This window comes from Anolis sagrei, chromosome 6 (assembly GCF_037176765.1).
Source record: "Anolis sagrei isolate rAnoSag1 chromosome 6, rAnoSag1.mat, whole genome shotgun sequence".
NCBI classification, from domain to species: Eukaryota; Metazoa; Chordata; class Lepidosauria; order Squamata; family Dactyloidae; genus Anolis; species Anolis sagrei.
In genome coordinates, this window is record NC_090026.1 from 43,578,922 (window position 1) to 43,591,383 (window position 12,462).

At 41.8% G+C, this 12,462-nt stretch overlaps 1 protein-coding gene across 1 annotated transcript in view; it reads right to left on the bottom strand.

Moving 5' to 3' along the window:
* Nucleotides 1-12,462, bottom strand: part of LOC132778290 (transcription factor CP2-like protein 1) — a 49,934-nt gene that overhangs the window by 12,541 nt on the left and 24,931 nt on the right. The window contains exons 4-7 of the mRNA XM_060781086.2: nucleotides 11,341-11,446; nucleotides 6,521-6,627; nucleotides 4,088-4,240; nucleotides 1,670-1,780 (exon numbers count right to left, since the gene is read on the bottom strand). Of these exons, the coding sequence (XP_060637069.1) occupies nucleotides 1,670-1,780; nucleotides 4,088-4,240; nucleotides 6,521-6,627; nucleotides 11,341-11,446 (477 nt within the window). The remainder of the gene's footprint in view (nucleotides 1-1,669; nucleotides 1,781-4,087; nucleotides 4,241-6,520; nucleotides 6,628-11,340; nucleotides 11,447-12,462) is intronic.

The window sequence follows — 12,462 nt, forward strand, 5'->3', positions numbered from 1 at the left end:
TCAGAGTTGTAGTTCACCTACATCCAGAGTGCACTCTGGACTCAAACAATCATGGATCTGGACCAAACTTGGCATGAATACTCAATATGCCCAAATGTGAACACTGGTGGAGTTTGGGGAAAATAGATCTTGGTATTTGGGAGTTGTAGTTGCTGGGATTTATAGTTCACCTACAATCAAAGAGCATTCTGAACCGCACCAAGAATAGAATCGGGCCAAACTTCCCACACAAAACTCCCATGGCCAACAGAAAAGACCTCATAACCTCTGAGGATGCTTGCCATAGATGCAGGCGAAACGTCAGGAGAGAATGCTTCTAGAACATGGCCATATATCCCGAAAAACCTACAACAACCCAGAAAATACTACGTTTTCTGGTGGTCTTTGTAGATCCTTCTGACACCCCCTCATGACCCCCCCACCAAGGGTCCCAACCCACAGGTTGAGAAACACTGCTTTAGAAGTTGCATCTCACACATCCATTAATTTTGAAGCATTTTGTTTAGTTATAGAACTTCCTGTTCTATAGAAAAAGAAGAGGGTTTTGTGCATGGTACTATAGAATCAAAGAATGCTTTCATTTTTTTTTTTAAAAAAGCAAGCTATCATTGTAGCTATGAAATTATATGAGTCATGTGACGATGGAAAATTAGACACTGAGCAGAACTTGAAAAATCTACTTTTAGGTTGCAAATCCTAGAATCCCACAACCCGAATGTGAGATTCTGAGAGTTGTAGTGCAACAGGATCTGAAGGGCCACCATTACCTACTTCTTCCAAGAAGCAATATTGATTGTCCATTATACTACGTAACACAATTTTTGCTCCTGGGTTGTAAATGTATGTATGTATGTATTTATTTATTTACAGTATTTATACCCCGCCCTTCTCACCCTGAAGGGGACTAAGAGTGGCTTACAGAACACACATACAGCAAACATTCAATGCCGATTATACAATTAACATGGACAAACAACACAAACAGTGATAAAGGCAGTTTTTTCCATCTTATTTCCGGCATCTTGGAGGCTGTGCTCGACTCCGGCCACAGGGGGCAGGTGCTGTCACTCCATCTTACATGCCGAGGAGCTTTCCTCCCATCAATGTTCTTAAGAATGCCTTTACTACTGTTCCGCTAAAAATGGTAACTATTTTATCTACTCGCATCTCGGCTTTCAACCTGCTAGGTGGGCACGTGAGCTGGAGTTAACAGCGGGTGCTCATGCTGACCCGGACTCAAACTGCCGACCTTTTGATTGGCATAATTTTTCTGCAGTACAGCTTTAAGCCTGCTGTGTTAAGCCCAGCTCCATTTCCTAATTGGTTCTATCATAAAAACATGGAAAAGGTATATTAAACTGCAAAAACTTTGTTTTTGAGGGTCATCCTGCAACACATTTTGTTATAGTTTTTCAGTTAATTGGATACAGTATCTCATAGAGTCTCAACCAATTCTACACAGTTTGTGACAGACACAAAAACAAAGTTTCTGGAGTGTAACAACTACTTTTAAAGTAAGTACAGAACAATTAAACAGGAAATAACACTTTCAAACCAGGAAGAGTATTTTTAATTGTTACATAGTATTATTATACTGGTTTCTGGTGTAGTAAAAAATGAAAAGCTTTCAGGCTGCGAAGTTGCTGAGATGGTGATAGAGCATCCCTACCTCTGTCAACATTGTGCTCTCATATGATGGCTGGTACTTCTCACGCTCTTGAAGGGATTGCTTTTCAATCTTTTCCCTGTCTGTTTTTTGCTTCCTGTCTGCTCCTTTGGGCTACCAAAAAACAAACAAAAACACATTCAAAACATATATCCAATTCTGTCATGTATTATCTAATGGCAGCCATTCACACACATATACTAGTAAGCCCCACTGATTCAGTGGAGTCTTGTCCTTGGATAAGTAAACACAGAATTTTAACACAAGCCAAGAAGTTGGAACATAATGAGTGCTTGCAAATGTTTCAGCTGTGATAAGAAAACAGGTCTCCAAAGACTCAATTCAGAAAATGACAAATGGTCATGAAATTTGTTTTGCATTACAGGACTCTGCAAAATGTTGGAGAGCACAAAAAAAATCTTGTTTTAGGTAAGAAAATAGTACTTTTATAAAATTAATAGATATATATGCTTTGCAAAGACTTCAGGAAAAATAGCAGGGATTCCCAACCTTTGGGCCTCCAAATGTTTTGGACTTCAACTTCCAGAAATCCTAGCCAGCTTACCAGCTGTTAGGAACTGTGAGAGCTGAAGTCCAAAACACCTGGAGGCCCAAAAGTTGGGAATCACTGATATATAGAAACATATTTATAGATCTATAGGGCTTGCAAAGGCCAGTGAATACTTCCAAGGGAACAAAAATACACATATAATAATAATAATAATAATAATAATAATAAGAAGAAGAAGAAGAAGAACAACAACAACAACAACACTTTATTTATATTCCGCCCTTCTCACCTTGAAGGGGACTCAGGGTGGATCACATACACACACATGGCAAACATTCAATGCCACTTTGTATTGACAATACAGAGACAGACAGAACAGAAGGAGGTGCCATGGAAGGTTGGGCTCAAGTCCAGGGGGTGCTGTTGCTCTTTCCTCTATGACGAAGAGCCGTCAGGACTTCCTCCTTCCTTTTGGTCACCCAGCATTTTCTGATCTCCTTTCTTTATGACGTCGTAAAACACCTCCCTCGCTATTTAGTGGTACTTAATTTCTCTAATCACAGCTAAAGCTGTTTTTGAATTGTTTAGGTAAACAATGAGCTAGGCTGACAGTTGGCAGCTCATGCCAACCGGGGCTTCGAATTTGCAACCTTTTAGTTGATAGATCTTATAATTGCTGATAATTTACCGGCTTTGCTAAACCTCTGGTATTAATACATTTAGATACACACACAAAAAGCCAGGAAATGGTGGGTTTGAAAAAGAGCCATACAAACAAGGGGGCCATGAAATATATCTCATTTCCCTTCTTCCCTCCCTTTTGACTGGAAAAGAGAATGCACTGTTAAGGAAGATAAGAGGAGAGAGAAATATATCAAATATTGCAAGCAATTGCCTCTAGGCTCCTTTGCCTGGCCTTGACCCCATTATAAGCCCAGGAAGGCTTTTTTAGCTCAAAAGAAGGCTGAAAATTCAGCTTATCTTCAAGTATATACGTAAGTTACACACCTATCAAGAAATGATTGTAGAAGTTTGCTGATGAGAAATGATGAAAGTAGTAAACACATTAACATTCCCTGAATAGATCTAGTTTTCTATGAGCACCTTTAAGATGCAATGTGTTGACAGCAAAACATTATACCTTAAGCCAAGTAGCATTTGTGTATCATCCAATTTCTCTGTACTTGGAGATAGTGCATTTGATAGGCGGCACTGAATTTGTGAATGTAGTAGACTGAAAAGCACTGTGTGGGAGGTGTTAGATTCTGTTTATAGTGTTAGGTATTTGGTAATGTATTCATTCATGCCAGGTGCCATCTGATGAAGTAGCCACTAAGGAGCAAATGACATTCCTATGGTCCTTTAAAGGTTAACAAATTCAAATTAATTCTCGCATGACCTTTCATGGACTATTGGCCACTCCATCAGATATGCAGTTGTTATTTACTGTCAAGTCTGTGACAACTTATGGCAACCATATAAATGAAAAACCTCCAAAAACCCCACAAAAAAACCAACCCCATAACCCTTTCTGTTATTAACAGCTGAGATCTAGACCTTGGCTTCTTTTATGGAAAAATCCATCTGTAAAGTGGTTTTCCACTTTTCCTACTGCATCTGCATCCCTCTTTAACAAGTATTCCCAAATCATCTTATGACAGATCCAAAGAAGAATAGCTTCAGTCTGGCCATTTTGATTTCTAGAAAGAATTCTAGCTTGATTCGCTCTAGGACACATTTGTTTCTCCTTTTTGTTATGTCTCACGTCCCAAACGAATTTTGTACCTTGGTTTGTGTAGTTGCAGTCATGGCTGGACATTCACTGTTTACCTTCAAACAACAGATTGTCTTTAGTGGACCCTGGAGAACTGGCGTTGGTGTCTTGCTTTTCCTAAGACTGGCAACATTACCTTGAAGACTTTGATGAGACAGCTGGCTGAATGCAAGTGCTCCACGTAGTCATCCTTCTCATTGGACCTGAAGGTGTCCACCTGAATCCGAAAAGGAACACCTTTCTCCCCTCCGTTCTTACGTAAAGTGAACTCAGTACTAATGCAGTGGACCTGTTGTAGAAAAAGGTGAAGAATGGATGAGCCAATCTTCCCCAAACTGGCACCCTGTAGACACACTGCAGTGCACATTATGCCACCCACATTTATGACACTGAAATACAACACCACCTGAGCTCTGCGAGTGCAGCATTTTTCTGAATGAAGCAGAGAGTGTTTGAGGACTGGGAAATCCGTAGGGATACCAAGCTGCTTGTTTATAAAGCTATTGTCCTCCCAACCCTGCTATACGCCTGAGAAATGTGGACTATCTACAGACGTCACGTGCAACTCCTAGAATGATTCCATCAGCGTTGCCACCAAAAAATCCTGCAAACCTCTTGGGAAGATAAGCGGATAAATGTCGGCATGCTGGAAGAAGCAAAGACCACCAGCATTGAAGTGATGGTCCTCCGCCATCAATTCCTCTGGGCCGGCCACGTTGTCTGGATGCCCAACCACCGTCTCCCAAAGTAGTTGCTCTACTCCGAACTCAAGAATGGAAAATGGAATGTTGTTGGGCAGGAAAAGAGATTTAAAGATGGGCTCAATGCCAACCTTAAAAACTCTGGCATAGACACTGAGAACTGAGAAACCCTGGCTCTTGAGTGCTCCAGCTGGAGTTCAGCTGTGACCAGCAGTGCTATAGAATTTGAAGAGGCACGAATGGAGGGCAAAAGAGAGAAAAATGCCAAGAGGAAGGTGCGTCAAGCCAACCCTGGAAACCAATGCCCTCACTGCGGGAGAACATGTAGATCAAGAATAGGGCCCCACAATCACCTATGGACCCACCGCCAGTACACTAATCTTGGATGACAATCCTGCTCAGACTATGAGGGATCGCCTAAGTAAGTAAGTACCCACATTTGTCATTTGTTGTTGTTAACTGTTGTCAACTTCAACTTATATTGGCCCTATGACTGAAAGACCTCCAGGTCACCCTTTCTCCTACAGCCCAGCTCAGATCTTGTAGACTGATGGACACAGCTTCTTGAGGCAGTGTTCCTCTGGCAATAGTATGACAGCTGGGACCCTATGCTACGCTGCTTGCAGTGAGAGATGCAGCTGCGGCAGAGTCGTGGCAATAGAAGGAAGCATAAAAAGGAGGGGGGAAAGATGACCAATGGAAGAAAAGATAAAAGGGAGGGGGGAAATACTGTTACATTACCTCACTCTTATCCTGTCCCTCTTGAATTAAATTACTTCACTTCTATCCTGTCGCAGTTGCATCTCTCACTCGCTCCACTGTCTCACGCATGTGTTCCCTTCATTAATTCTGACCCGTGTTGCACAACTAACGTAGGGTCCCAGCTATCACACTTTTGCCATTCCTCTTTTCTTAATGCTTTCTATCTGACCAAGTCATGTCTCCTTATGTTATGTCCAGAGGCTAAGAATAATGGGGGCTCTAATTTAGCAGGCCTAAAAAACATCAGGTTGTTGAAGGCCGAGGGAAAGCCAAATTAATTGAACCAAGTGGGTGAAGGGCAGAAACCCCTAAGACTCATGCAGGATCAGACTAAACACCCAACAAATACAATATTCTGTTTCCACAGTGGCCAAAATGATGCATATGGGTAGTCCACCAGAAGCAATTGATGAATTGATCTAGTCTACCCAAATTGGTTACATCCTGCAGAGGCAAATTCTATTCTAAGAGAATAATAACTTTCCAGTTTGAAATAATCACTGCAAATGTTACATATTTATTCAGTCAGTGATTTGTTCACATATTTTAGTTGTTTTTCAAGATTTTCTAAGCTGACATACTATCCTAAACACAGCCAATCTTCCTTGATTTTGGAAGCTAAGCTAGATCAAGCCAGGTCAGTTACTTGGAACACCACCAAGAAATACCACAAGGGTCTCGGAAAGAATTAGCTGCTAAATTTTGGGGAGCTGTTGCTGTCAGTGAGATATGATCATACTGGCCCAGGAAGTCATCTGTGCCCATCTAAGGCAATATTCCTGTGCAATCAAATACACTTACAAATGGGGTCTTCCTCAAATAACTGCTCCTTCCACATACAAGACCAATAGAGTAGTTCTAACAGCACCAGTCATGCTATGCACATGTTTTTACACAAATTCAACTATTCCCTGATGTCCACCCATGATAAAGTTAATCGGCATGTAGAAGTTTAGTTCCTTGTCTTTTTATTTTTTAGAACTAGAAACATTTCTTAGAGAACATTCAAGAAACAAAACTAGTCAGAAGTGGAAGGAAGAACAGGAAGGAGGAAAGAAGAGAAGTTAAGAATCCTACCAGTAGGCAATTCCAACTTGTTCCTTTACCTGAACAAATACAGATGTCCGCTTAGTTGGGTCCCATAAGAATTCCACAGTATTGAGCAAGGTAGGATGAATATGGGGCTCCAGGATACCTACTGACATGGGGATGTCTGCAATGAGTCATAAAAGGAAAAGGATGTCAGGATTTCATTGCAAGCTTACAACATATATGATCATCAGAAGACATGGTATGCACTCTAGGGAGGACAATACGTGGAAGTCGATCTGGAACTCCTGCGCTAACCATCTTTAATAGCCTTTCCTAAACTGATGTTCTCTAGATGTTTTGGAGTATGGTGCCCAATATTCCCAGCAAGAATAACCAATGGCTGTGGTGGCTGAGGATATAATAATAATAATAATAATAATAATAATAATAATAATAATAATAATCCTTGTTTAATACCCTGCCACCATCTCCCCAACGGGGACTCGGGGCAGCTTACATGAGGCCAAGCCCAACAGCATCTATATAAATAAAAATGTAATGTTCGTTTGTGGGATTAACAGAACTCAAAAACCACTGGATGAATTGACACCAAAATTGGACACAAGACACCTAACAACCCAGTGTATGTCCTTCACTCAAAAAATTAATGATTTTGTCATTTGGGAGTTGTAGTTGCTGGGATTTATAGTTCACCTACAATTAAAGAGCATTCTGAATTCCACCAACAATGGAATTGAACCAAACTTGGCACACAGTTCTCCCACGACCAACAGAAAATACTGGAAGGGTTTGGGGGGCAATGTCCTTTGGTTTTGGAGTTGTAGTTCACCTACATCCAGAGATTACTGTGGACTCAAACAATGACGGATCTGGACCAAACTCTACACGAATACTCAATATGCCCAAATGTGAACACTGGTGGAGTTTGGGGAAAATAGAATCTTGACATTTGGGAGTTGTAGTTTCTGGGATTTATAGTTCACCTACACTCACAGAGCATTCTGAACCCCACTAACAATAGAATTGGGCCAAACTTCCCACACAGAACCCCCATGTGGGCCACAGCAATGCATGGCAGGGGACGGCTAGTATTACAATAAAATAAAACTAAAACACAATAGCAACACAGTAAAATACATACAATATATGAATACAAAAAACAATATTAAATACAAAAGAAAATCATACACAATAAAATAACAATGAGCGGGTCGCATGTAAAAGATAAAATACTAAAATACTAAAAATTCAGGATGAGTTAGGAATGGAGTGGATTGTTTATGAGGGAGGAACTCATAATGGAACAGGGTTGTAAAAATAGACCTTCATACAGGTGGGGAAATATACTCTGGAGACAAAAACGTTGAGGGGGGGAGAAACTGTGTATGATAGTATGGCTACTCTCCAAGAGCGCATTGGAAAAGCCAGGTTTTGAGATCCCTCTTGAAAGTTTCTAAGGTGGGGGCCTTCCTAATTTCACCAGGCAAAGAGTTCCAGAGTCGGGGGGCCACAGAGGAGAAGGCTCTCTCCCTTGTACCCACAAGACAAGCCTGTGATAATGGCAAGGGCGAAAGGAGGGCCTCCCCTGAGGATCTAAGAGCTTGGGCTGGTTCATGGAGAGAGATCCAGTCATGAAGGTATGGGAATTGTAGTCCAACATTTCTGTAGGGAGACAGATTTGAGGAGGAGGATGTGCAGATTACCACCCTTCTTGCCCTTAAATCCTTCCACTTAAACCTGCGTTTTCCTGATAACTACAGCTTGCTAATTGTTTTGCCTTTAATCCCAAATATGACTCTTCTTGCCAAACAGATAAGAAACACATGACATATAGCAGCAAAATTATGGATGTCCAGTGACCGCAAAAGGAGAGAGGTTGAACAAATGGCAAGAATAAGAAACAACGGGAAGGGACACTCCATTGACATCTATTCGGCATGATGTGGAAAGAACAAGAGGGAATTATCCAGTACATTTGATTGATCTACTATGGAGGACAAGAATTGCATGAAACCGGAATGGTATGGAACAATTCAATCTGCATCATTGGAATGACTGCCTGCATCAGTGAAATCATCAATCTTCAAGATAACCCAGATATAAATGCATGACTTCACCTCTCTCCCTTTTTTTTCTTCTTCTGCGTATTTTACAATATAAGCTCCTTTTGGAAAGGGAGGTCTCTGTTTCAGCTTATTGACTTTCCTGTTGGTTCCCAGGCCTGATTAAAGCATTGTTGGGAATCATGTAGCCTGCCAGATGTTCCTGGACCCCATCTCCCAGATTTCCTCACCATTGGCTAAGCCGGCTGCAGTTATTGGGAGCTGCATCCCAACAACATAGAATCATAGAATCATAGAATCAAAGAGTTGGAAGAGACCTCATGGGCCATCCAGTCCAACCCCCTGCCAAGAAGCAGGAATATTGCATTCAAATCACCCCTGACAGATGGCCATCCAGCCTCTGCTTAAAAGCTTCCAAAGAAGGAGCCTCCACCACACTCCGGGGCAGAGAGTTCCACTGCTGAACGGCTCTCACAGTCAGGAAGTTCTTCCTCATGTTCAGATGGAATCTCCTCTCTTGTAGTTTGAAGCCATTGTTCCGCGTCCTAGTCTCCAAGGAAGCAGAAAACAAGCTTGCTCCCTCCTCCCTGTGGCTTCCTCTCACATATTTATACATGGCTATCATATCTCCTCTCAGCCTTCTCTTCTTCAGGCTAAACATGCCCAGTTCCCTAAGCCGCTCCTCATAGGGCTTGTTCTCCAGACCCTTGATCATTTTAGTCGCCCTCCTCTGGACACATTCCAGCTTGTCAATATCTCTCTTGAATTGTGGTGCCCAGAATTGGACACAATATTCCAGATGTGGTCTAACCAAAGCAGAATAGAGGGGTAGCATTACTTCCTTAGATCTAGACACTATGCTCCTATTGATGCAGGCCAAAATCCCATTGGCTTTTTTTGCCGCCACATCACATTGTTGGCTCATCTGGAGGGCTACGTGATTTAAATTCCTCCTTTTAAGGTGTTGTGTTTACCAGGAGTGTTGAATGTATGTACATATAAATAAAAATTAGGAGCCCCTGTTAACTAACTTGAAAAGAAAGAGAAAAATATGAATTAGATCTTAGGATAACAAAACGATGTATCTCTCTGTGTGTTTATAAGTCTATATGTCTGTGTGTAATAAAACTGAAGCTAAATTTAAAAAAAAAAGAGGCGAAAATTACATAACATATAGTTCCAACCCAATTAACAAAGCCTTTTAAAATGTATGGGGAAAGAAACACAGTTCTCCAGACTTTGTAAAAGAAAAAAAAGAGAAAGGATGTTGGCACCAGTCATACCTGCCAGGGGAATGTTCTACGTTTAGAGAAGTGTTTCTCAACCTGGGGGCTGGGACCCCTGGGTGGGTCCCAAGGGGGTATCAGAGGGGTCACCAAGGACCATCAGAAAACACAGTATTTTCTGTTGGTCATGGAAGTTCTGTGTGGGAAGTTTGGCGCAATTATATCGTTGGTGGGGTTCAGAATGCTCTTTGATTGTAGATGAACTATACATCTCAGCAACTACAACTCCCAAATGTGAAGGTCTATTTTCACTTTTGGGTATATTGATTATCTGTGCCAAGTTTGGTCCAGATCTAGCATCTCATAGTCTTTAGATCAGTGTTTATCATTCTGAGGGTCAGAACCCCTGGGGGTGTCATGAGGGGATGTCACAGGGGTCGCCAAAGACCATCAGAAAACACAGTATTTTCTGTTGGTCATGGAGGTTCTGTGTGGGAAGTCCGGCCCAATTCTATCATTAGCGGAGTTCAGAATGCTATTTAATTGTAGGTGAACTATAAATCCCAGCAACTACAGCTCCGAAAAGTCAAGGTCAATTTTCCCAAACTCTACCAGTGTTCACTTTGGCCATATTGACTATTTGTTCCAAGTTTGGTCCAAATCTATCATTGTTTGAGTCCACAGTGCTCTCTGGATGTAGGTGAACTACAACTCCCAAACTCAAGGTCAATGCCCACCAAACTCTGTTGGTCGTGGAAGTTCTGTGTGCCAAGTTTGGTTCAAACCATCGTTGGTGGAGTTCGGAATGCTCTTTGATTGTAGGTGAACTATAAATCCCAGCAACTACAACTCCCAAATGACAAAATCAATCCCCTCAACCCCACCAGTATTCAATTGTGGGCATATTGGATATTTGTGCCAAATTTCATCCAGTGAGTGAAAATACATCCTGCACATGAGATATTTGCATTACGATTCATAACAGTAACAAAATTACAGTTATGAAGTAGCAACAAAAACAAATTGGTTGGTTGTCACCACAACGTGAAGAACTGAGTTAAGGGGTCGCAGCATTAGGAAGGTTGAGAAACACTGGTTTAGAAGGATACCCCTTACTGTTTCACATTGTCTCTTTCCTGGTGGTCTTACATCATGGACAGATGAGTTTAGGAAGAGATGCACATTGAAACATAACCATAACTCTTCAGAACTCAGAGTGTAACTACACTGTAGAATGAATTCAGTTTCATATCACTCTAACTGCCATGATTCAATGCTATGGAATCTTATAGTTTGGCAAAACTAGCCTTCTCTGCCAAAAAGGACCATTGCTCCACCAAAATACAAATCCCAGGATTCCAAAGTGGTGTTAAACTGCAATCATTCTACAGTGTAGACCAGTGGTTCTCAACCTGTGGGTCCCCAGGTGTTTTGGCCTACAACTCCCAGAAATCCCAGTCAGTTTACCAGCTGTTAGGATTTCTGGAAGTTGAAGGCCAAAACATCTGGGGACCCACAGGTTGAGAACCACTGGTGTAGATGTACCTGAGGCATGGATGAATTCCCCATGACATAAATACTTACCGATATCCAGAATGCGATCACCTGGTCGGTTCCACCTCCATCCTTCCAGCTGCTGATGTTCAGTATATTGGAGTCTTCGGTCATGGAATACCACCCTGACCACACTCTAAGAAGCAAAAAGAGACAACCAAAATTTATCTGGGCCTTCTCTTTTCCCACTTTGGGGAGGGGTCAAGTTAAAGTTCAGCTGGCCAAATCCTTTGCCTTGTTTCCTCTAAGTTACTAGGGATGCCTTCACTGTGGGAGAAGCTGCAGATCAAGAATAGGGCTCCACAGTCACCTATGGACCCATCACCAGGACACTACACTTGGAGGACCATCATCCTCAGACTACGAGGGATCGCCTAAGTAAGTAAGTACTAGGGACAAAAGGCATTGGGAGTTAAGACTGTTAAAGGAGGGGTACTCATTGTTAGTCTGTTTCAAGAAAAAACAAACAAACAGCAATATATGCTGTAGTCCACGAAAGCTTATGGAGCCATGGTGACACAAGGGGTTAAACCGCTGAGCTGCTGAACTTGCTGACTGGAAGGCTAGCTGTTGAAATCCGCGAGATAGGATGAGCCTCCCATTATTAGCCCCAGCTACTGCCAATCTAGCAGTTCAAAACATGCAAATGTAAGTATATCAATAGGTATCACTTTGGCAGGAAGGCAAACGGTGCTCCATGCAGTCATGTCAGCCAGATGACCTAGGAGGTGTCTACGGACAAAGCAGGCTCTTTGGCTTAGAAATGGAGATGAGCACTACCCCCAGAGCCGGAGATGAAAGGGGAAGCCTTTACCTTTCTCTGTGTATTGTTATTTCTAGGCATTGAAAGTTTGCCTTTGTGTCTGTATATGCTGGAATCCTCCCTGAGTCCCTTCGGGTAGATAGGGTGGAATACAACAACAACAACAACAACAACAACAACAATGCTAAGTAAAACTTTAATGTGCCACAAGATTCTTCATTCTAATCTGAAATTGATTTAGAAGAATAGAAACTCATATAGTTTTGTGTTAGTTAATGAATGAGAGGAGAACTAGTTTACAATCTCACCCCTATCTTGTCACTACATTCGTTCTTACTACCACCCAACATTTCATAGATGAAAACCAGGACAGGGTGACCAAGCAATAT